At 38.0% G+C, this 26,876-nt stretch overlaps 1 protein-coding gene across 1 annotated transcript in view; it reads right to left on the bottom strand.

Annotated features, from left to right (window-relative positions):
* Positions 1-238: 238 nt before the first annotated feature.
* LOC115729525 (disease resistance protein L6-like) overlaps positions 239-26,876 on the bottom strand; it is a 160,652-nt gene continuing 134,014 nt past the window's right edge. Inside the window, exons 2-8 of the mRNA XM_048277614.1 lie at positions 9,017-9,158; positions 8,252-8,839; positions 6,304-7,453; positions 5,417-5,698; positions 2,343-4,246; positions 511-571; positions 239-453 (exon numbers count right to left, since the gene is read on the bottom strand). Of these exons, the coding sequence (XP_048133571.1) occupies positions 319-453; positions 511-571; positions 2,343-4,246; positions 5,417-5,698; positions 6,304-7,453; positions 8,252-8,839; positions 9,017-9,072 (4,176 nt within the window). The 5' untranslated portion in view covers positions 9,073-9,158 and the 3' untranslated portion in view covers positions 239-318. The remainder of the gene's footprint in view (positions 454-510; positions 572-2,342; positions 4,247-5,416; positions 5,699-6,303; positions 7,454-8,251; positions 8,840-9,016; positions 9,159-26,876) is intronic.

Genomic DNA, 26,876 nt, shown 5'->3' with positions numbered 1-26,876 from the left:
ATGGTGACTTGAAAATCTTTAACACGCTACAAAAAAGAAATGAAACGAAGAAAAAATTAGATCGTAAAGATACCGCCATGCAATTTTGTCCGACCACAAAGTTGTTTCTCGCCACTTAATAACGAAGTCGTTTTTTGAGAAATCCTCTTCGTTAACTTAAAGTTCATAAAAGTGTTTCAAAGAACAAAAATTTGCTTGAGTGTACGGCTATTTGGATGCAAAAGGCTGCACTGTAGTGACTTTGAAATTCCATATGGCGTGTAAATCAATTGAATGACTTATCTTGTCATAATTGATTGAAATGGAAGCAATTACCCGTTAGTTTTCAGCTCGACTCCCTTGATGCGTGCAACCTGAACTAGAGCCTCTTCCCATCCCGTCACTGCAATGTGCGATCCTATGGAATAGAATTCCATTTCTTTCTCTTTCTTTTTCTTTTCTTTGATACTTTATTTCTGTACAGCTTCCTATCAACAACCACTAATCTTCAACTGCTGGAGCCCTCCTTACGTCGGCATCTAATAGCTCTTCTGAAACCACTTTGGTAACCAAGTCGATTAGTTCTTCGAGGCTGCGGCAATGCACAACGAAAGAAAAGGTTTGTTTGCGTCAGGCACGCAATAAAAGTATATCAAAATGACAACCTAATTAGTCTACAGCTGCACCAGAATTTGGTCGGACATTGCTCAATATGAAGAAATTTATGATGCTCTAAAAATCCGCAAATCGATGTGATGTTGCCTTTCTTGACGGAATAGGTGAAATTAGATCCAACATTCTAAAATGATACATTGGTCTCAACAGAACTTGAATTCTGAGATAAGCAAATTAGGTGTAGGGCCTAAGCAAAGAATCTTGAGAAGACTATATTTTATTGAAGAACCTATTATTGATTGCCCTTTCGGCCTATCTAATCAAATTTTGATTGCCCTTTTGGCCTCTTTAGCTTATAGTATTTATAACATTTCAATGAAAACTATATTTCATAGAAGAATCTATCTTTCCTTTTTTTTTTATTCTTCGTATCAAAAAATTCAAAAATACTTTGAATAAACAAAAAAAAATGGGTGATATGACCTTGAGTTGTACATACGTTTAAATATTTTGCCTTAAATATTCTCTCTTGAATAATAAATCCAGATAATCTTCCTTCTTTTAGTGGCAAAATTGTCGTTCGGGAAAGAATCCAATGTAACATTACCTCGCATAAATGGTGTTGAAAGACCCGGATAGATCCGGAACAAATTCGAAAGGTTGGACATTTTTTCCTGATAAGTTTAAAAGGTAGGGGAAAAATGAAAATCGTCTAAAAGGTTGGAATTTAGTTTGTCAGTTGTCCTTGAAGTAATAATCATATTAGATAATCACTCTGAAATCTTCATACATTATTTATCATTTCTTCCGTTTAAACTTTTTGAATTCTAGTTATTTCCTTAATAAAATTAGACTAATCCAGAGGTGAAAGTACCTCATTTATCCCATCTAGCACTTTTGCAGTGTATTTCATGTTCTGTTATGGAGACAATAATTACGAATTTCTCAGCTCCTTAATTAATGTTATTACACTCAGTAACAGCTTTCAATCTCAAAAATTACGAAAAAGTTCCACGGAAGCTCATGTAAACAAACACTAAACTTGGATGAACTTTTACCCATCTTGTAACAATTTAAATCAATTCACTAGATTAATTAAAATTACACTCTTTCTCCCTTCACCGAAATCTTCTTCGTTCTTTTTGCATGCCATTTTTTTGTTTTTCTATTCTTTAGTAATATCCTAAACGATAACACTCTGTTTGGAAAGCAAGCCTCATAGTGGAAGGAATTATAGGGGAAGCAAAATTGGAAATGATGGGGGCGGTGAATGCAAAACCATTGTTTGGAAGAGGTAGAGAAAATGAAGATACTCATTTGGAAGTGACACGAATTCTGCTGAGCCCAGTAATTCTTATTTCCAAATGTGCTCTCAAAAGTAACAGAAACCGACAAAATTTTGAAGAACGATATAGCAGTGGTGCAATGAAATGCAATCACGCTTCCAATGTAAAAATGTCAATTTCCATTTTCCTCTCATCATTTTTCAAATCCCTACATAATCTTCACCTCCGTATCCTAAGGCTTCCAACCAACAAAGAATGTCTTTTCATCACCTCAGATTTCTATTTCTTCACCCACCTAAAGTGCTCTTCCAAACATAGCGGTAAGAATCTACTCGTGTGTACTTGAGAGCAATACTTTACATTGCAGTGACTTTGAAATTCTTTGGTGGTATTGTTGAATTGAATGACTCATTAGCTAATAATTTATAAGGTAAAATGCTATTAATAAAAAAGCAGCATTACCTGTTAGCTTTCAGGTTGTACCCATCCATGTCCCCGACATATCTAAGAGCCTCTTCCCATTCCTTCAGTTTGCGGCCCCATTCCTCCGCATCGTCGCCATATAAGCTCCTGTGGTCATTCAGGGCGTCTCTGTATAAATTGCTTTCAAGCTTAACATCAGCCTTCTCCACGTCGTAGAAAATGGGCAGGATTCTTCTCTTTCCATCTGACTTCTTGCACCCTACCATGCGAACTAGTTCATAGAGACACCACGTACTAGAAGCAAAGTTCTTTGATAAGAAGGGAATGTAGATATGAGAATCGTCGAGTGCTGCTAGAAGCTCCCTGGGAATTCCTTCACCATGGCTCCTTATCCCATCGTCCCTATAAACCAGAACTTTGTTACGAAGAAGGTTCTTGTAAAGGATCTCGACAATGCTATAACGAGTGTCCACTCCCCTGTAACTCAGGAACACATCATACGTTGGAATCCTGTGAGAAAGCCAGGTCGATTCTGGGTCATCCAGCAATCTTTCCAGGATAGTGCAACCACGTTTATCTAACTCCAAGCTTTCTATGCCCTTGAGACCCTCGATCATTCTTATTTTGGGACAAGCTTCTAGTTCAATGTGCCGTAGCTTACCTAAGCTTGACAAGTTGGGCAAGCTTTCTATCTCCTTACAATGGGCAATACAGAAGTGCTCCAACGATTTGAGTTCCAACAAATCATCAATCTCAAACAGACTTTCCAATCTGTTCAGTTCCAACCATCGTAGGTTCTTCAAGAGTGCCAGACCAGGTATTTTCTCCAGCAATCTACATTTTCTTAGTGTCAATGTTCTCAAATGTGCCAGGTCTTGAGAGACGGAGAAACATGGCATTGGATATTCAACAAAGGACATCTCCAACAAATTTTTTAAGTTGGAAAAAGGTGGTAGCAGAGTAACTTCCCGAAATTTCATGGTTGACAAACTAGATGGAAGCGGATGGTTCACTTGCTCTTTTGGCGGATCATTCATCCTCGATTTGTCAGGTTCTTCCATTGGAATGGTTACTATGGACAGTTCCAGATAATCTAATTGGACGAGGCTTGAGAGGTCGGGGATAATTGGGAAGTGAGGTGCTTGCATGTGAAGGCGCTTCAAACTTGAGGGAAGATTTGGGACTTTTCGTGGGTCACTTGAACACATTTCAAGTGTTTCGAGATGCGAGAGACCAGCTAGCACCTTGGGAAAGCTAGATACACAAGTATATGACATGTCCAATATCCTCAAATGGGATAGCTTCCCAATTTTCTCCAGGTTTTCATCTGTCAGCTTCCAACACTTCTGGGCATGTAATTCTTCAAGCATTTCCACATCTCCGATAGTAAGAGGGAACTTTGTTACCAATGTATAACTTACCCTGATCACTTTTAGTTTCTTTAGAAATCCAATGGAATCAGGTAGTTCATCTATTCCTGACTTTGATAAATCCAACTCAGCCAATATTTTCATTCCTCCAATAGAGCTTGGAAGCTTCTTTATCCCCGCACACTCACATAAAGATAAACGGGTAAGATTCACTAACCCTCCAATTTCATCCGGAAGTTTGCTGATTCCAAGGTGCTCGTCCAATATTAAACTCGAGAGAGAATGCAAACCGCCAAATGTCTCCGGAAGCTTGAAGGGCTGATAATGTTGGGGCATGATAATCTCCGTCAAAGATTGCAGAGAACCGAATTCTGTAGGCAATTCTTGAAGAGCCTTGCATCCGTTGATATTGAAAGTTCTTAGGCTTTGTAGCTTACCAATGGAGCCGTCAATTGTGGTTAACTTGACACATCGAGCAAGAATCAACGTCTCCAAAGATGTGAAGTTGGAGAGGTCAGGTGTCCTTGTTAAGCCCATGCAACCGGTCAAATCTAAAACTTCCAATTTGTTCATCTGCAGAAAACAGTAGAAATGGGGGGGAAAAAAAAGAGAGAACCATCAGCATATATGGTAGTATATATTATCCGTAAGTCCATAATTTAAGATTATCCGGGGTGATTTGAACATCGGAAGTTTTTTGGGATGTTTTTTGGGGGATGTTGGAAATAATCCCCAACCTGAGTTTTTTTCAATGGAGTTTGGCCCTACTAGAAGTCAAACTCATAACGTGGGGAAAAGTACAAAGAGCCATCCCACCTTTTTATCTCACTTCACATCCTTCATTTCCAAAACCCCCTGTTTGCATCTTAGGACAATACTCCATAACCTCGCTATGAAAACACAGAAAATTCTAATTCCCTCACAAATCACCAACTCAACTCTCTCTTACTCTCTATATATAACCTGATAATAGTCAGGATATAAAGAATCTGAGATGGAGACAAGGTTTGCAAGAGGTGAATCATGGCAACTGTTAGTGGGGAGTCCTTTGACAGGGGAAAGATAAAATAAGGATTCAAATTTTTTAATCGAGCTGAGTTTATTTCGCACAATTTTTGCAGCCCAAAAGTTGACTTAAAATTAAATGTTAGAGATGGACATGGAACTCCATTAAAGTTGTTCTCTACCCTGAACTGAACTATAAATCTCCATGACACTTGGTTTGGTACTTTGGTTCTAAACAAGATTCAATGGAAAGCTTGAGCCTTCGCTCATTGACTCGAGCTACGTAAAAAAGTAAAAGTAACGTCATTTTCATTTACTTTATTCATTAGTGTTATGAATTTCGAGCTTGCCTTGAATCAAATCATCAACTTGGCTATCGCAAATAAACTCGTGATCCTTTACGCCATTCAAATGGAGTGTTACCAATCTCATACTTGATTCCAATTAACTTTTGTATTATTTAACTTAACTCATGTCCAAGCAAGATGGCACTTTTACTAGAACTCGCCAATTCTGAAGCCTAAGCAACTTTTATGTGGTATATAATTGTGTTTCACTTTGATATACATAAAGATCTTGAATATTGCTCGTGCAAAATATATTCTACACTCAGATGAGTAGGGGAGCGCATGCAACCATTATGTCAATCGCGTGTGTATATATACTCTCTTGCTTCCATCATTGCGAATGCGGTAATGACAAAAAAAAAAAAAGTGCATAGATTAAGGCATTTCATACCTTCATTTTGCTCCAGGCATCCCAATCATCTTTAATATTGCTATTTGAAAGGTTGAGTACAAGCAATCTACTTAAGTGAAAGTTTTCTGCCTGAAAAGTCGTTTGCCATGTCTGCCAAGAAAGCCATCTTAGCTTCGGAAGAAGATCCTTGAAGTCGCCAGAAATATCCGAACCTTTCGCTCGAAGGAATCTCAATTCTGGTAGAGCAGATAATTCTTCATTTACCAAGTTGTGGTTATCGTCACTTGAAGTCAGGCTTAGGGCTTCTACATTTTCATTTCTCTGCCAACAGAGATTCGAGATTAATTGAGTGAGTGCACAACAGGTAACGCTCTGACAGAACAATAAAGAAAGGAAGCATATGAACAATCGTAGACAATTTCTCCAATAGGGAACCTGCAATGGCACGCACCTTTTCCCAGCAAGTAAAATTCTATGTTTTCGTTCACACCATTAATGAAACTTTTCAGTATCCATTTGAAGATATCTTCTAAATCATTTCTCCATTTCCTGATTTCTATCTTTCAAGAAGTATAATTATCTATATTCCAATCTTCCTAGTTTTTTGTTATCACTGTAATTGTGTTTGAAAGTAATTTAGAAATTCCAACCGTATAGCACGTGAAAGGGAACATTATTGTTTCAGGATTGTCAGAAAACTATTTTCCATTCTATAAAACCTAAAAGATAAAGCTAACTATCAGGCAATCTATTTGGCCTCGCTTCAACATTATACAATACCGTTTGACCCAAATGTTTTGAGAGATTGCTGTCACACTCACAAGACAAACGGTAAGTTAAATAAAGCTGACTATATACTAAAAGAAAAAATTCAACAAGTTTCTCCTCCGAAAAAAAAAATTGTGTGACATAATCTTCCATTTTACCTGTTTTCTCTTCAATAGTTCTACAGCAGCATCATGTTCCCAGACCCTACTAAATTTGGGAATATGTCCTTCAAGAATGATATGCCTCCCCAAATCTCGAACTTGGTCATGCATCCAAAGCTTTTTACCAATAACTTTAATCAAGGACCGCTGCTCGAGGACACAAAGCGCACTGTGAGGACCGTACTTACAGTCATCCCACATGATAACTGGATATGTTTGGTCCTCATTGACGAAAAAGCAAGCAATATCCAGGAATACTTCTTTTTCGTTTTTATTCAATCCGTGGTAACTGACCATTAATACTTTTCGAATTTCGTCAAAGTCATATCCATCTAATTTCTGCAACGTCTCTCTCAATAGCATTTCTAGAATTTGAGGCGACGTCAGGTCAAAGTTCAACTCAGAAATATAAGAACCTATCACCCGGATGGACAAAGGAAGCCTACCCACTGCAAGGGCAATTTTCTCTGCAAAAGGTTCATGTCCTTCTACGGCAGAGACTCTTTTGAACGCGTGCCTACAGAACAGCTCAGATGCACGATCAAGTGCCATTCTTTTAACTTCATAACCGAATATTCTTTGGGGTTGAGGTAGCACCTCTTCACTGGATAATTCCACTAGAGTCGTCAAGATTTCTCTCCTTCTAGTCGTGACGATGATTCTACTGCCTGAACGGAACCAATCATATTTTCCGGCCAGCTTTTCGAGTTGATTTTTCTCATCTAGATCATCAAGTACGATGAGTACTTTTTTCTTGCTAAATACACCTTTAATCCTCGCGATCCCTCCATCAACATCTTTAATTTGGTCAATAATCCCCGAACCAATGAAGCCTGATAAGAGCTTTTTCTGTAAGTTGAAAAGACCATCATGAGGTTGCGATGATGCTCGAACGTCTTCAAGGAAACAATGGCCTTCAAAGTGAGAACGTAATTTGTTGTACACAGTTTTGGCAAGAGTTGTTTTTCCAATGCCACCCAGGCCATGGATGCCAACGTAACGTACACCATCAGAGCAAACATCCAGCAATTTCATTATGGCTTGCACCTGTGCAACATCTTCAACCAAATTTTCAGTCTCAATCTTGCGTCCTGTATTAAGCTTACCGGAAACCACTTCAACGATTGAGTCAATTTCTTGGCCTTGGCTGCAGCAAAGCATGAAAGTGTCGTTTCAGTCAAAAGACATTGTGGACTACAGGACTCTAGGGAATATGTGGATAGATAACTCAGCTATTTCATGAGCTTAAACCAATAGAAATTAAGCATTATAATCAGTTGACTGGAAATTTTTGCAGATGTGGTTTGCAACAACTGCACAAGAGAAAAAGTGTCAGGAAATTTCCCCTTTGCCTATAAGATCCCATCCCTTTTTATACGTACAAGCTCCACAAAAGCCTTCTTCCACCGCGTCAACTCATCAGGGCCAACATTTTTCTTGTCCGTAGATACCGCTTTTCCGTACAAATTGGTCTCGACTTAACATTATCTTTCCGCACGAAACATAAATGTTGTTGGCTTTCCACGTATATGGGTTCAATATTTTCGTACTATAATTTCAATTCATTAAAATTGTAGTTCCAATACATCATAATAGGGAAATTCTGCAAAATCTTTTAAGCATCCATTTTTGGATACATGCATCGCGGTTGCACTTTTGTAATGTTAATTATGCACATTTTTAGAAAAAGATTCTAATCATGTCTTTGTCTAATTTTAAAATTGCAATACTCTTATTGATTCGACAACTTAAAACGAGATTGCTAGCGTAGAAAATATTGTGATTACCATGAGATGAGAAACACACGTAAAAACTCATAATTTCCACCATACTTATTGTGATAATACGAGCAACTAGAAAGATTGATTACCTAAAATATATGATCAGGCAAAAAGTTGGGATACCTTTCGTCCAATTATCCATTAAAAGTTGAGGAGAAATTTACCGTTTGCCTTGAATTTCTCGTCCACGTATCCTGCCAACCGTTCGAAGGGCTTTTTTCCATTGCTGCACTTGCGGGGAGTCATAGTTCTCCAGGTGCTTGCGTAAGTTTTCTTTGTACAGATTGGTTTTGAGCTTCACATCGTCAGGCGTCACGTCATAAAAAATGGGGATGATTTCTTTCTTCTCATTTGGTATTGATAGGCAGTCTACCATGCGTTCTACCTCACGGAGACACCATACACTGTCAGCAAAGTGTTGAGAGAAGATGGGTACAAAGATCCGAGAATTCCTTACTGCCTTCAAAAGTACATTGATTTTTCCACCATCTTTGAGTTCTTCATCGGCAAAGAAAACGCGAATTCCTGCACGGACCATATCGCGGTGGAGGATATCAGCGAAGCTTTTACCTGTGTCGGTTCCCCTGAAACTCAAAAACACATCGTACGGATCTCCAGACCCTTCGTCCGTCCTCGAGGTTGACTGCGAGTCCCTCCTTAATGCCTCGTTCTCTACTCCAGATGCATCGCCCGTTCTCAACGTTGACTCCGAGTCCCCCATTCTCTGCCATTTCGTGAGTTGTCTGAAAACCCTGCCAGAAATAACAAACTTTTAACCTGATCAAGACATAAAATGGAAATGTAAGTAAAAAAAGGCAGGCCGAACTGCATCAACTATGTAAAGGAGCAGAGTTCTTTTCCCTTTTTTCCTTTTTGGTTGCGTTATCTGTCAACAAGAGCTCGAACAGAAGTTGAATTAGAGCACTTACAGTCCTACGGTCAAAGCAAGGATGATGATTAGAGTCAGACATCCGTTTAAGTCCATCTCAGCTGTATTCACCCACAGAAGAGAACCACGCTTCTGTAAAAGGAGCTAATTGGGAGGGTTCAGTGAAGGAAGATCTACTATGACTTCTCAAGGTGAAGAGAAGGAGGCGGACAGAAATAGAGAGGAGTCAACACAACAACAGAGGGCAAGGGCAAAGGTCCACCTGAAGGGAAAAATTATAGCCCAAAATCACCCGGTCATGTGCGAATCACGTGATCCACCACATCCAGAAAGATGTTTCACTGGAGCGAAATCGTGGGAATCGATAAAAGTTGCGAAGGTCCTTGTTGATTTTGGATAGGAAAATAAATGTCAAGTAATTTAAAAGTATGGAGACCGGAGGCAATCACTTCCGGCCATGTAAATTGCCAAAGAATAATGATGAAAATAAATTGCAAAAGAACGTTTAGTTCTATGATTGATTGAGAGTACTTTACAAAGAGTACGATGTGACTATTTATAACGTACAATGGATGATTACAAGCAATTATTGAATATAAAAAGATTACTCCATAATCACATTCTCAAATAACTTCCTAATTCATTCCGAGGTTAATAGAAGTTACAATAACCGTTACTCACAAGAAATTACAAAAATCATAGAATGTCGACAATAGACATAACGCCATTATCTGCAATCAAATGACGGGTTGTCTTCCACCCCACAATTTACATTGAGTAACCCACAAACTTGAGTAGCCGGATTTTCCACTTCACTAGTTTATTTGGAGAGGAAGCTGAAGCTTCCTAAAAAGGAAAAAAAAAAGTTTTCTTCGGCTAAAGTTTTGACGTAATTATCGAAAGGACTTTGCGAATACAATAGCCTTTGGATTACTATGAGAATAACAATAAATTGTGAGTCACAAATTCTTGAGTGAACCTTGCAACAATTTTTAATTAATTGTTATTTATTTTTTGAGATCCAAAACGGACTGTTAATATAATAGTCACCCAAAAACTGTTACATAATTTATTCCCTTTTCATAAATGCAAATGGTTCTTTTAATTGCGGGAAATGATAGGAATTTGCTAAACATTCTCTTTATATTTCAAGACTCATAAAACATTCATCATCATGATATGTTCGTAAGTGGCAGGGGGGAATGGATAACCTCATCTACATTATTGTATAATTGAAGGATGCCTACTTGATCATGATTACTTTTTCCTTACCTAAAGTATTCTCAATTAATTATTTCACAAACTTTTTGTCAATCGGCAAATGCCTAAATTGATAATTCTATTTTATCTTTCACGTATTTCAATAAGGACATTCGAATCTTTTCTACCTTATAAATCTTAAATTCATTTTCTCTTCATAAATGTGTTCAAAATTTTCGTATTATGTCCGTACTTTGTTTGTAAATTCGCGTAAACGTCCTTTTTTTTTTTTTGCATAAGTACCTCGCGGCTCGTGCTTTGCATATCTACTTTTGTGAGGTTAATCATGCCCTATCTTTAAAATCAGACGTTGAGTAAGGCTACCCCTCGAAGGTGAATTTCTGGGAAAGAAAAGATGAAACAGGGGAACGAATCTCAAGAGTAGCTTAGATGGTAAAATATGCAAACCAGTACAGTCAAAGCTCCAGCTACCACCTCGGCTGATGGTCAGAGCATTGGGGTTCGAAAGAAGGACTAAATTAATCTGTAGAACTGGGTATTTAAATGTTAAAATTCGTCGCATTACATTATGAATTCATATATAATAGAACTGTTAGCATCTCCAAAAATTTGTTTTTGACCATTGGATCCACATTAGTCAAGAGTGTTCTTATCAACACATATTTTGACAACCACAGATCTTGAATTAGGATTGTTATTTTACAAACACATATCTTCTCAAAGACGATTCATTCATATCTCGTATCCGGCAATAGGGTCATGTGATGACATTATTTTCAATTCCAATGGGAAGAAAAAGGATCGAATCACGCCAACCGAATGTAGGCCTCTACGAAAGATTTTATGGAACTACAGCCAAATTTGCTCTAAAAGCTTAAGCTGATAGAAGAAATAGGTGGTTTAATATTTATATATTCCAACACTTCCACTCACCCTTAGTCCGATCTTTTGCGAAACTAAACATGGACATATTCAATGGGGAGACAAATATGGCCTGGAAAAGTTTGAACTCGGGACTTCCTACTCTGATATCATGAAAGATTTTATGGGACTACAGCAACAGTTCGAAAAGCTTAAGTTGATAGAAAAAAGGGATGGTTTAATATTTATGTATTACAACACTCTAGAGAGGCACCGGCTAATAATATCGATAGTTATTTAACATGTAAAGTGTCAGTAAAGTATCAACAATTTTTATGGAAGAGTGTGATTGTTCCAATTTTTTGTCAATTACAAACATTTAGTTACACGGCTCATTGACATATTAAGGTTACCAATATTTATTTGCTACATCGAGGATTGTTTTAAAGTTACTACGTCTTATGTCAAATCATTTATATCAATTTAAGTGATTTACTAACTTTATTAAGTTATCATCTAGTTTAGCTTTACTAACTCTTATTCGATCAGAATATCTACGTTTTTCTCGATTGTTTCGGTATCACCACTTATTTTGATAATTCACTGACAATTATTTGTCGATGTTATCTGCATGTTAAAGTTACCAGCTCCTATAAAAATTATCAACTCTTGCCTGAGTCCACTTACCAATGTTTATTTGAGTGTTTCAAAAGTACCAACTATTTCAGTATTTTATAAAAATTTATTGTGAAGCTTGCCAAAGAGTTAAAGTCAGCACGTCTATTTGACCATATATAATATAACGTATATAATGTTGTTCTCGATTAATCTCTACGGGTGTCCAAATCTTTCGGAGATATATTTAATAAGGCCTCATAAATCTTGAAAACATGAATTGATTCAATGAATATGTACGGTAAGCTTGATAATTGATTTCTTTTGCAAGAAGGTTCTAAACGTAACGAATAACGATAATAAACAGAATTTCGAAAAAAAAAACAAACAGAAAAATGGCCTTGTTGATTCCTTCTCGTTGAATTCCACTCTCAAAGTTTTATTGATATGAAAGAACAAAAAGGACAGCTAATTCATCGAGTTTTAACAGTTCGTAGTGAAAGGATTCGTGTAGAAAGGAAAGAACTACCCACAGAGTCACCATATGCCATTTATCGAGGATTCGTGTAGAAAGGAAAGCTACCCATTGAGTCACCATATGCCATTCATCGAGTTTTTCGACATAATTAATGTGATTGAATTTTGATCAAAATTACTTCAGAGCCAAACGTAAAAAAATGCATTTCTCGAATGATTTTTGAAATTTAAGAAGGATTATTCTTTAGTTTTGTTTTTTGGACAACGTAGAAAATGAAATTGGATGAATGCAGGAGTACAAAAACAAATGGGAATGAGGCAAAATCGGGTTAGGCAAAGCTCTTGCCCCAAGCTAATGACCACCCGGGGGAGGTGCGAGGCTTGGCCGAGGAGACCAAGTCAATGTTTTTGGACAACGAACCTCATTTTTTTATCACATGATGCCGGAAAACTATGATTGCTCTTAGTTAGACCCATATGCACTGCACGTGACTCCTCAAGCATCTCCAAGTCTCCATAGCATCACCTAACTTTCACATTACTGAGGAGAAGTCCATCCTAGTTTATTTTCGATTTCTTTAAACTTTCAATTGAAATATATGGGTCGACCATCTTTAATCATTTCAAGTCCAACTCGACCAACTATTTTCATTTCCCAATACGATAACCTTGGTAGTTGTTTTCTCAATGGTGCATTAAGATGAATGAAGAATGGAGGTTAATTTTTTTAATGTTAAATATATGAGATAAATTTGGAGTAATAGAGTCATTACGTATGTTTTCCTCTATCTCTATGGCAATCCGATCATGTTTTTAATATATTTAACAGGGCCTTGCAGATGTTAGAAACATTAATTAATTTAATGCATATATACAGATCTTGAAACATAAAATTATCTGTTGTTGATCAAATTTTGTTATTATTGACTAAATTTGTCATTGGTTGACTATGGCCAAAGCCGGTCATTTCTGAATGTCAACAAATTGATTTTTGCCTTTTTAAGCCAAAATAAACGGACTCGAATGAGTTTTTGACTTTTCAACCAGAAAGAGTTTATTGAAAAAAAAAAAACCAAACCTGTTCCTTTTTTATCAACTCAGAAGTGTGAATAAAACATTGGTCATCATTATGTTACTGGAAGTGGCAGGATGAAATGGATAACTTCATCTATATCATTGTATAATTCAAAGTGGGCCCCATTTGATCATAACTATTTTTCCCTCGCCTAAAATTTTCATGTTTTCTCAATCAACAAATTCCTAATTTAATAATTTATATTTTACCTTTGACGTATTTTAATTGTGACATTGGTATCTTTTCTATCTTACAAATAACTTACTATAAATGTTCAAATCTTAATATAAGTTTCTCTTCGCAAATGTGTTTACAATCTTCATATTATCTTCGTAATTTCTTAATCAAAAGTCCGTTTTTCGCATAAATACTCTACGCATGTATTTTTATAATCTTAATCATGCACTCTTTCTAGAAAAAATCTTGATTGGACATTGATTAAAGCAACGCCTCGGTGGAGTCCAGTTTGCGGTTGATCCTCTACGCTGCATTACCAACATTTGGACCACAATATGTAAAAAAGCAAATGGCAATATGATTTAGGTTCATTTGTTTCACGAAAAATATATAATTTATACAAAAAATTATAAACGATCACTTGTATCAATTGAAATAATTAGTCAATTAAAAATATTTTTCAATATCAATAACAATTTATGTCTATACTTTTTCTTGGATGATGAAAATATTTTTGATTTATTGACCTTGGTAAGTGATACAAATAATCATTTTTAAGAACATATTTTTCAAATCATTCATTTTTCGTGAAACAAATGCAAGATCGACCAGGGCTTTTAAAGGGCAGCTGATTTTTGGCTTTGAGATTACTAGCAATGTGGAGAAAAAATCAAGAATGCGGGAAGGATGAAGGTGAAGTTCTGCGAAAGAGAGGACTCGCAGTAATAGTGGGACGAATCTCAAGAGTAGCTTAGATGGTAAAACATGGAAACCAGTAAAGTCAAAGCTCCAGCTACCACCTGGCTCGTGTTCAGAGCATTAGGGTTCGAGAGAATGACTAAATTGTACTTATGTATTTAAATGTTAATAACTAGTTGCAGCACAGTACAAACTGTTGTGAAATTGAACTGTTAGCATCTCCGTTTGTTTATTTTTGACGGGTGGATCCACATTAGTCAGAGTGTTCTTACTAACACATATCTTAACAATCTCAAATCTTGAGTTGAAATTGTTAATTTACATACACATATGTTCTTGAAGGCGATTAGTTAACTTATTGAGATCTAGTGTTTGGCAATTAGAGGGGAGTAGTTCTAAGGTTGGTCCAGGTTCCATCAAGAACCTAAAAACCTACTCATTGAAATAAGTTTTTCAATTTTTGAAACCTAAAATCTAGAAGTCAAATGAGTCAGAGTGTTCTTACTAACACATATTTCTGACAACCTCAGATCATGAAGCGGGATTGTTATTTTACAAACACATGGCAATTAGTTAACTCATTGAGATCTGGAGTTTGGCAATAGGGACATTTGATGATATTATTTTCAATTTCGATGAGAGGCACGGGCTAATAGTCACTAGGGGCCTTAAAAAAATATTGAGAATCCAAGGAATTACCTGCATGAAACCACCTTCTTCGGATTCTGCAAAGAGTGACCATGACAAGCTAGTTAAGTACATGCCAAGTTATCTCCTAACCCAGTCGATACCATCAGATTTGTATCTTTCGGTGCGTGAAAACATGGAATATTGTTCCATGATAGAAATTCTTTAAATGCGTTGGAAAATTATATAGGCAATAAGCTTGATAATTATTTTCTCGAGAAAAATTATAAAAAAAAGTTATAAACTTATTACACTTTTATTGTGACATCCAAAAATTCCTTCATCAATTACTAATATGCAGGAATTTGAAGGAAATAAATGTCACAAATGGAAATTTCAATTGGATTGTTAACGGTATAGTAGACGTAGGTTCGAAATATGTTTTTCATGCCCATAGTTTTCAAAAAGTGATTCCATTGGGGTTAAATTGATGAATATTTGCTCTTGGGCCGATTACATTGAGTGGCAATGAGTTATATTTTTGCTATATTGGTTGTTGATGCAAACTAATGCACTCCGAGATTACGTATTGAATAAGTCGTAGGTTAAAATTTTACTAAGTTGTGATTCTCTTGATGTTTAGTAATTTTCGTAAAATATTTCAATGAGTTTAAAATAATTTTTTAATTTATTAGTGCTTGGATTGGGCACCGATCTCCTTATTTATGTGATGATTTACTAGATATTTTATTAACTTAACATCTACTTTGAAAACTATATAGTTGAGTCATTTGTCACTCTTTAATGTATACACACCTTTCTTTGTTTTTCCACCAAGTATTTTCCACACGTACTCTTAGTTGTGACAATGAACTTGCCATGACTATGATGTCATGCATGACATCATCTCCTTAACTTTAACCAATTAATGCTTTTAACGACTCATTCATTGATTTCTCTTGGCGAAGGATCGATCGATCTCTCTCTCTCTCTCTTCCAATAAAAAAAATATCTCCTTTTAGCTAAGGCCACTTGTACTATTGAAATAGAAGGCAGAAGTTAATCGGGATCTTGCAAATAAATCAATGTGAAAAATCCAGAGAAATAATGAGAAACGATAAATGACACCGTAGATTACGTGATTCGATCCGAATATCAGCACTTACATCCACGGGAGAGCAAGTAAGAACAATTAACTATAATCAAAGAATCAAATTTACAATCGCTCAATACGTTCGTGTTTTCTACTCTTAGATTATACCTAAATTCTAAGCGTTTACAAATAAAATAACTCCGATGTGAACTCACGAAGCACGAAAAAAAAAATAACTGGCTGTGTGCGAAGCTGTACGTACGGCAGATCAAAGATGCGGATTAGCCCCGAGAGCTTCCTGTGCGGCTGTTCTTTTTTTATCTCTTGCGGTGCGCCTCTCTACGAAAAGGGACTTCTTTTCTTGTGCGGCTTTTTTGGCCTTTTTGTTCGGCTCGTTAGAAAAGATAGGGAGACCTGAAACCCTTATGCGGCTCGTGTCAGGATGAGAACCTAAAAGCAAAACCCTTCCCTTTCTTTTGTTTCTTTTTTTTGTTTTACTTTTTTTTTTCTCCTCTTGACCCCACACGTACAGCCCAAGTCAAACTGCTTACCGTTTTTTTTTCTTCAATGGGTGAAATCCAACACCGACCCAAATCAAACTTGGATATTTACGATAGTGCCATCGCTCCTCATCCAATGGGTATCAAGTTTAATTTACGGATTCAAACTCGAGATAGAAATTTAACATACACATCTTGGATTGAAACGCCTACATCTAACTTTTTTAACCAAACGTAATCGTTGTTTTAACATTGGTTATATGTTCTCATCTCTTACAAGCAAACCAAATGTGGCCATGTGTAATTTTTTCATCACATCTCCTCCAATTTTCACCGTGTGTCCTTTTAACTCAAGTTCATCATTATTTTAACCTTGGTTAATCAATCTTATCTTTGGTAACTTTTGTGTAGTTTACTAAATGCATTCCTCTTTTTTGGGCCGTGTAATTGGATTTTCGAAATCGAAAGTCTTCAAGCTTCAAAGTGGGAGTCCCTACTTCACTAACTTCCAATTTCCAACTTTCCTCTTTAATTTACATTTAAAATCTTGCAAGTTAAAGAGAAAGTCCCACACTCGTGTCATTAAGGCTTCCATGTCTTAGGTGTTGACAAGGTGAATTATTGGACTTTACTCCTTATTTACTAATGTGTATTGTCGTTTTAAAGAAGAATTGTTAATTTTCTGTTTTGTTCATTTGAACGTGACTAAAGCTTTGAGTTGTCAAGTCCTTTTCAAGGTAAGTGAAAACTATAGGGGCTAAGTCAGATTAATCTACTTAGTGCTATTGACTTGGTTGGTTGAAGTTTGTTAATTTAATTTGTATTTGATGTTAGGTGTGAGCAAGCCTCATTAATGAAATGTTGAGATATTGTGATGATTTGACTTGTCTTGATAAGTTCTTACATGCATAAGATTTGTTTCATTTTTCGTGAGCTGTTGTACCATGGTGAGAACTAAAATGAGAAAATGACGAAACTAGACTTGGAAAGGATATTTGCTCTTATATCTACCTATCAGATATCATCACTTACCATTTATATCCACCTGTCGAGTACAACTGCGTAACATGTTATGTCATCCTTTTGCATTTGAGTGAAAATCTTATGCAATGTTGTTCTTAGTTTCCATCTGGCATATCATGCTAAAGAAGACAATGCAATTAGTTTTATGCTTATTGTACATAGTTATTTGTATTGTTTTGCACTCACGTTATTTTTGTTCTAGGTTGAGTGATAAGCTGATCCTCCATCTTAGAATAAGATATTTACTAGGCTTCGGTTCACTTGTTAGATATGTAGGATGGATTCTCCACCGCCATTGCTTTTTGTACAGGCTAGTTGTTGGGCGTAGATATGGTCTTGGTGCTGATCCTTCCCAAGAGTTATGCAATTTATAGTGTTCTTCTGGAACGCTTTATTAAGATAGTAATACTAATGTTTGCATAAAGATGAAAAGATATGCATATTATTAAACTTTTGTGTTCTATTGTATGGAGTATTTATGTATGCTTTATTGTGCTTCCACATGCTTATTATATTTATGTAATACAATTGGAAAGAACACATGTCGCACATGACGTTTTGGGGCATCACATGTATCAATTCATTTTTAAACTTTTTAATTGTGCTAATTGAGTTTTAAAACCTTTTGCAAATTTGGCAATTTATTTCTTTCCGACCAAATTACTAACGTAGTTGTTAGCCATCTTATGTGGCACGATCAGGACCGACGTAAAATTTTTTCTAATTTTAAGACAAATTCAAATATTAAGTTATTTTTAATTTCTTTTCTTTTTCATTTTCCTTCTTCCTCCACTAGTTGTAGGACGACCGGCCACCGGTAAGGCCAGCGAGGCTCGAGCTCATTGGTATCGAGCGACCTAGAGGGCCACCGATCCGGGCAAGGCTTGAGCTCACCGGATCTTGCGAGGTGAAACCTCGCCGCCTCACCAGTAGCTAGTCTTCGACTGTTGTCGAGGCTCGGCAACCAATTGAGGAAGAAAGAAAACAAAAAAAAAAAGGCAAAAAAGAAACAATTAAAGAAAGATTCGAATATCTTTTTTTAATTGTGAAAATTATCCTACCGTCTGTGCCACATAGGACAGTTGACATCCACTCTAGCAATTTCCGGGTAAATTTGACCTGAAGGATTAAATTGGTAAATTGTCGAAATGTTTAGGGCTTAATTGGTACAATTAAAATTATAATGACTTAATTAATAAAAATACAATAAATTTATGACTTTTTTTTTAAATTTCTCCTGTTTTCTTGTTGGTGTATTTAGTAATGATAGTTTGACCAGAAATGAAAGCTTATTTCTTCGGTTTCCCACACCATGCCCACGTTTTTTTGGATTTTTGAAAGTGTCAGGATGAAATCGATGCCTTCATGTATACTTATATAAATGGAAGAGGTCCTATTTGCTCATAATGACTTTCTTCTTCCTGAAAATTTACTCGATTGTTAATCAACAAAGACCTAAATCAATAATTCTATTTCATCTTTCACGTAATACTATTTGAGTCTTTTCTAACTTACAAGTAATTCTACTAAAATAATTTTCAAATCTTGAGATAATTGTATGTTTCCCCATGAAAGTGTTTCATTTTTTCATACTATGTCAATAATTTTTTAGATTATTCTAGTATTTTTATTTTTGGGTTAATACCTAAATTGATTCACTTGTGACAAATTTAACCCAAACTAATTTTTTACCATAAAAAAATTCCAAACTGGTACACATGTGATAAATCTACCCTCCGTTAGTTTTGGTTAAATTTTACAGTCAAATTGCTGAGTTACATAATACATGGGAGTTAACAAGTGTACCAGTTTGGAATTTTTACCATTCATTTGTCATAAGTGTACTAGTTTGAGGGTTTTTTTTTTGTGGAATTAACACAATTTAACAGAAATATGCGGACAGTAAATTTATCCCAAGTGTATTAATTTGGGGTTTTTAGTGGTAAAAAATTTAGTTTGAGATAAATTTATCCCAAGGATACCGGTTTGCCATTTTTTGTGGTAAAAACTTTAGTTCGGGGTCAATTTGCGTACCTTTTGAGATTTTTCGTGGTTTTAAGTTTTTATTTTATTTTATCGAAAACGAAACATTTCATTCATAAACATCATAAGGATAATATAGGTCACGGATTTATAAATGTAAGAAATTTCATAAAGGTAAAGGCGGTGTTAACGATGAATTTTGAGGAAGGGCCTGTAGGGAAATTTTGTAAGATCTATTAAACGTCCATTGTTTGCATACAAGCATCACGCGTGCATTACCCTTCTTCTTCTTCTTCTTCTTCTTCTTTTGTTTTTTTGGTCAGAACGCGTGCATTACTTTTGTAATGTCAATTATGTACACTTTTCAAAAAAGCACCGAAGAAGCTAAGTAGTGTAGGCCAGAGTGGGACCATTTGCCTTCTTTTTCATTTGAAATGAGGCCTATTTTTGTATTATTATTTTTTTCTTTTTGGGGGTGTGTGTGTGATAAGGCCTATTTCACATACCACAAGAAGTTGCTCTTGAACTTCCCCAACTAGTATTTATGGACTTCAGTCGCTGTTTCTTTCGGATTTCAACGAAGTGAGTGCGGTGCTGGTGTTGTGTTGACGTGACCCGAGTGAGCGAGAGAAGAGCCCTTGCGAGTATGTTGTGTCTGTAAAAAGGCTGAGCGAACTACGAGAAATAAGAAAGCTGGTTCTCTTGAGAAATAAAATCAAACTTCTTGCGAGCCCGTGGGTCCTTCAGCCAAAATGAGGATGGCGATAAGAGCCGGACCTCCATTGAATCCCATCAGAGGGCCGATCCTCTCTCAGCTGTATCCACCCGCAGAAGAGAACCACGCTTCTGTAGAAAAGAGCCAATTGGGAGATGCGTACACTGCGATTACTGTGATTACGGTGAAAGCATCAAGACACGTGAAGAGGACGAAGGCGAATTTCTGCGGAAGAGACGACCCGCTGTTTAATTCCTTTTTGCTTTAAAGAAAATTCTCCACTTTCGGTCCCCGTTCACTTTTGAAAAGCCCACAGACAAGCTTATTCTTTTTGCTAAATCAACAGTTTTTTATTCATCTGGTTCTATCCCGTGATTCCCGTCCGACAAGATAAGGTACACGTGGCAGTGAATGACATTGAAACTCTGTCAATTCCCACTAACATAAAGCATAATAAAGCAAAGCGATAAGGGTCAAAAAAGGAATGACAAGACAGAAAAAGAGGAAAAATCAAAAGGGAGGAGAAGTTGATTCGGGCACGGAATGCTTCCGAAATACGTACAGTTCTTGAGAGTTATCCAGAATAATGCCCCCTCAGCGCTAATTCATGAAAAAGACAGAGATTACTCCTTAATGTCTGATTTAATCATACCGGCTCTTATCAGTACACAAACACATTCCCAAGGCCCATATAGTTCTAATCTTAGCGACTTGTCAATTTTCAATTCACACAGCAACCTAAATATCAATTTCTTGGCCCTTTCTTGGGGCAAAAATATCTGTGCCCAACACCAAAATAGTGCCATCATAATTTGAGCAGGACCTATGGAGATCACTTTTGTACATGCCCCCAACTCTTTCTCAGCTCGTTTAATGCCCTAGAGAGAACTACAACGAATCCAGGAATCGGTTCATCTTCCGTGGCTTTGTGTGGGTGATTTTAATGAAATGCTATATGGCTGGGAAAAGTTGGAGGCCGGGCTCCGGAGAACTTTCGTCTGTCTGCTTTTCGAGATTTCATCACGGCTTGTTCCCTTATGGAGGCGGAGTGCCAGGGATGTGTGTACACATGGTCAAACAACCGGAATGGACCGGAACTCATAAAAGAAAAACTTGATCGGGCTTTTTGTTCCCTCGACTGGCACCTCCAATGCTTACAGGCTGAAGTTTATGCGCTTCCTGCAGTAAGCTCGGACCATAGCCCTCTACTCATTAATCTCTTGCCACCTCCAGGACCTCGTCTTCGCCAGTTCAAGTACAAGGCCTTCTGGAATGATGACCCAGATTGTGTTCGTGTAGTGAAACAGGCTTGGCAAGCCTGTTCTTCTGTCCTAGAGTCTTGTCCGCTTAAACTTCAGCGCACTGCTCATCAACTTGCCCGATGGAGCCGATCTCGATTTCCTAATGCTCGACTTGCCATTGTGCAGCTTAAGGAGGAACTTCAAAGTCTTACTAATAAGACTGATGGCTTTCCTGAGGCACTAGCTCGAGTCGCTTATATAAAGGGTCGGTTAGATGAATTGTGGCATCAGGAAGAGCAATATTGGGGCTTACGCTCAAGGATTCAGTGGCTTGCATTTGGGGACTGAAATACTCATTTTTTCCATGCCACAACAATTCAACGGAGACATCGCAACCAGATTTCTGTCATAAAAACTGCTATCGGTACTTGGATTCGAGATGGGCCACAGCTTCAGGATTATATCCATTCCGTCTTTAGCGATGTATATCAAACTCGAGGTTCTCGCCGGTATGATCCTATTCTAAGGTATTGCCCTGCCATTATTACTGACTCTATGAACCATTCATTACTTCAGCCTGCTACCTTGGAAGAGGTCCATGCAGCCGTTTTTCAATTAGGCAAATCCAAGGCACCTGGTCCTGACGGTTTGAGTGGTCATTTCTATCGTCATCATTGGGAGAAAATTCAGTATGACATCCTTGCCATGGTAAATGCTTTTCTAACTACAGGTGTCTTACCGGAGCATTTAAATCGTACCCACATCATGCTGATTCGGGTAAATGCTTTTCTAACTACAGGTGTCTTACCGGAGCATTTAAATCGTACCCACATCATGCTGATTCGTAAGGTGCTACATCATGAGAGCCTAGACCAGTATCGCCCTATCAGCCTATGCAATTTCTCCTACAAATTATGCTCCAAGGTGCTTGCAAATCGATTGAAACCTCTTTTGCCAAAGATAGTAGCCCCCGAGCAGAGTGCCTTCTTCATTGGTCGCCAGATTCAGGATAACATCCTTATTGTGCAGGAGGTGCTCTACCAACTTCGGGTACGTCATAGGATGAAAAAATTCCAAGCCATACTAAAACTAGATATGTCCAAGGCCTATGATCGTGTTGAATGGGATTTTATTGAGGACTGTCTGCTTATTATGGGCTTCTCCTCTCGATGGGTTTCTTGGATTATGGAATGCATTCGTACAGTCACTTTCAGTATTAAATTGAACGGCACTCAGCTCCCTTACTTCCAACCAACAAGAGGCTTGCGCCAAGGAGATCCGCTTTCACCATATCTTTTCATCTTGGTTTCCAACATCCTTTCTTCTATGTTAACTCAAGCAGTATAGGATGGTAGTTTCACAGGCATTACCTTCAATCGCCATTGTCCCACTCTTTCACATCTCCTCTTTGCTGATGATGCAATATTCTTTCTAGATGGGAAACTCTCTGAGTGCCAGAGTTTGGCTCATATCTTGCATCAATATTGCTACGTGTCGGGCTAGGAGATCAACCTCAATAAATCAGGCATTTTCTTCAGCTTTGGCTGCCCTCCGTCCTTACGTTCTACATTGGTGGCTGAATTACGGGTCCCAGAGATTACTCATACAGGGAAGTATTTGGGCTTGCCTTCAGATTGGGGTCAGACTAAAAAACAGTTTTTCTCTTGGATATTGGCCAAAGTCCATAGCAAGCTTGAAGGGTGGAAAGAAAAATTGTTCTCAATGGCTGGAAAGGAAATATTAATTAAAGCAGTCATTCAAGCCATACCTCAATACGCCATGACAGTTTTCAAAATTCCGCTTTCAGTGTGCCGAGCCATCCAAAGACGGATTAGCCTTTTTTGGTGGAAAAACAGAGAAGCTAAATCTGGCCTTCACTGGAAAAGCTGGGATCTCCTCACTCGGGATAAGAAAGAGGGAGGATTGGGGTTTCATGATCTTATTCACTTTAACAAGGCAATGTTAGGTAAAACTGCATGGAGGCTACACTCAGCTTCTCCTAACTTATGGGCAATTTTATTTAAAGGTTCATACTTTCCTCAGACATCCTTTTGAGAGGCACGTAAGGGTAGCCGCCCTTCGTGGGGTTGGCAAAGCATCCTCGCAGGTCGGGACCAAATCGCCCCCCATGTCCGTTGGCAAGTCGATAATGGCCAACACATCCGCATCTATTCCGATAGGTGGTTACCCTTGGGTTTCATTCAAGGACAGCCGCATTCAGGAGTTCCTTCTTTGGTTGCAGCCCTTATTACTTCATTGACACAATGAGATACTACCCTAATTTCATCTTTATTTCCTCTCGCAACTGCTACTGAGATTCTCGCCATTCCCCTAAACCCATTATTGCCCGAAGGTAAACTCATCTGGACGTTACATCACACCGGCCTCTATACAGTTAAGTCTTCCTACAAGCAATCCTATTCAGCCTCCCCGTGTCAACCATCAACTGCACCATCTTCTTCCTATCAACGACCCCCTACTTTATGGTCAACTCTTTGGAAACTACCCATCCCCCCAAAAATCAAGCATTTTCTTTGGCGAGTTTCCCAAGATGCATTGCCTACTGCTGTGAACTTAATGAAGAGGAAGATCTTACCAGATTCTTCTTGTGCCATATGCCGTCGAGCTCCTGAAACCCTCGAGCATCTCATGCTCCTATGCCCTTGGACAAAAAAGGTTTGGCGGGATCGGCAACTTAATCTAAAAATTATCTCACGAACAATCACAAGAACTGAAGACTGGCTTTTACAGATGTTGTCTGGTTGCTCTCAGTCATCTCGGCCTTCTAACGCTATCATTGCCCACACCCTCTGGCAAATTTGGAAGGCACGGAACCAATTCATTTTTCGACAGCAGCCTCCCAATAAATGGCATGTTCTACAAGCAGCAAACGCGAATAATCTCAGCTTCTTGCGATGGCACCCTCAAGCTACTCAAGTGAATGACAGATAGAGCAATCCAACGAATAAGGGACAGAGGTGTGCTGATTTACCTGTTTTGTGAATTCCCCCTCCAGCGGGAACAAGGAAATTGAATGTGGATGGATTGCTCGTTCTAGGTGAGAAAACTGGCTCGGTGGCTGGCCTCCTATGAGATTCACAAGGTCGTTATTTGGATGGATTTGCCCTAACAGTAGCTACTTCAGATCCAGAACAAATTGAGGCTATTGCTTGCCGCGAGGCCCTTCGTCTATGCGTTAACCGCCGACTTCGTGATCCAGTTGTTGTCGAATCTGATAGTAGTAATGTGGTTGCTGCTATTCGACATCTTCAACGATCACCTTGTTCCATCGATGACGCCCTCTCTCTTCAGACAGCGTGTACGTCATCTCCTATTCTGCAGGAATGTATTCTACTATTGGACCGGGTTATGACCTTAGTGTCATTTGGGCAATGCCTACGTACTGCAAACCAGGCCGCACATTGGCTGGGCCAAGCCCAGAGGCACGGCATTTTACCTTGCAACTGGCTCTTGTACCCACCCCCTGTACTTAAGGTCCTCCTTTGCTCGGAGGCCTACTTTTCTTGTAACTTGACTTAATCTTTGTTTCTAATAAGACGTGCCTTTGATTAAAAAAAAAATTTGAGCAGGAAATTCCTAAAATCGTGACATGCTGGACTGCTTCTTAAAGAGAAGGGTGCAGCACACATCAGGAAAGAATAATATCATTTTCTTGATGATGATGTCCAGGATGCCAACACTACAAAAGTAAAAGAAAAATAAAAACCAGGATTGTATCATCTTTGCATTATTTAGCCACCTTGCAGTAGCTGATTACCTCCCTCTCGGGGTTTTTCCTCATCACTTATGAAAAGAGCTAGTGGTCAATTTATAAACGTGAAAAAAAATCTCGTTCTTTGAGAAAATTTTGAGATGAAAAAGATCCAAGACTACATAATACTAGTATCAAAGCTCAAATTACTAATAAGCCTGGACCCAAAGTCACACGGTAGGTATGAGCTGTTGCTGCTTCGACTTAAGACTCCATGTGTGAGGAGAAAATTATTGGAGTTATCACATATCCTTTGTGGAAAGGATTAAAGATCGATTTTTGAGTATGATGAAAAGCCTTATCCTTCGAGTTAGTTTTTTATGTGAGAGAGACCCAATATTACCCAACACATTGTTGTCCAATTTTCATCAAGCAAATGATATGTTGATATCTAAATTTTGACTAAACTTTTCGATCATTTTTGCAAAAAAAAAAAAAAAAGAATTAAACTTTTGTTCCTGTCAAAAATATTTAATTCAATTTTCATATTTAATTTAGCATGGCAAGGAGAATGGAACCATTCCCCAAGATCCTGGAGCTAAAAAAATGCGTCGTTTGAGTAACCGCAAAGACAAGGACATTGGCATATGGAGAATTTGCCTGGTGCGGAAATGCTTGATTGGCACAGGAATTCTAGCGTCAATATAATTGATCGCAAGAATCAGGTTAAAGAAGGACCATTTGAAGGTGGCCATGGGGATACGACTGAAAATTCCAGTTCATTTGGTGATACATCATCTGGCTTTTGGGAACAATTTGGCTATGAATGATGGTGAAGTTGAAGGCAATATGCCAGGGTTAACTCTATCCAACAAGGAAGAAGCTGACGGATCACTGGAGAAGGTCTATACAGCTTCTTAAGTGGCGATGTAAATGAGTAGAACTGCAGATTAATGAGTTGGGCTCCCAAGCGCGAAAGTATGGTAGGCAACTGGCACGGTACAACCAAAAGAAGGGATTTAATTTTGAAATACCAGAATCGCAAGATTTTAGCGCAGAGTTACTTCCATTTTCTGGTCAACTCTCAAGAGACATGTATGAGTAGAAAATATAATATCTTTTAAGCATAAAAGAAAGAAAATCGCATTGAAAGGATTGAATTTGATGCTCGATTCTCTGGCCACGTTCACACGTCTTCGGAAACGGACGAAGCAAAAAGTGGACATCACTTGATTGGGATGGAATAAAAAATATATTTTTCTTCCTTATCTGAGATTTGATATTCTCGCCTATATGGAGGAGAGGACGTCAGACGTGAAAGGGGGACATTCATTCAGAAAAATTCACAGAATGCATGTGAGAATTGAGGGTCTGAGAGAGAGAGAGAGAGAGAGAGAGAGAAATTGGAAGAGGGATTGGTCTGTGGTCCTTCGTGGTCGCCGCTCTTCGGATTGGCTCCACGTTGCTCCAATCGTGCTCCTTGGACGATGTTCATCCTCCTGTTTTGATCCGCTACTACTCCCCTCAGCATGTAAACACTGATGGTGCACAGACCAGCACTCATCAGCGCACCGGATAAACAAATCTGACGGTGGCCTTTTTGGCTATGTTTTCGTCGCATCCTCGGAGAACTTTCCATACAAACAGCGGGATAAGTATACACTGTGACTGACATAACTTGTGTATGTCGTTCACTTGAGTGTCATAACTTTCAAAACGTTCACTTTTAAGTGTCATAACTTTTAAAAATCGTTCATTTGAATGCCACATCGGAACAAAATCGTTTACTTGAGTGCTACATCAACTTTTCCGACGTGCCACATCGGCTTTCCGACCTGCCACGTCAATTTTTTCGACTGTCATGTCAGATTTTCTTTCGTT

The sequence above is a fragment of the Rhodamnia argentea genome, chromosome 4 (assembly GCF_020921035.1).
Source record: "Rhodamnia argentea isolate NSW1041297 chromosome 4, ASM2092103v1, whole genome shotgun sequence".
Classification (NCBI taxonomy): domain Eukaryota; kingdom Viridiplantae; phylum Streptophyta; class Magnoliopsida; order Myrtales; family Myrtaceae; genus Rhodamnia; species Rhodamnia argentea.
This window is presented reverse-complemented; position numbering and strand designations above follow the sequence as displayed.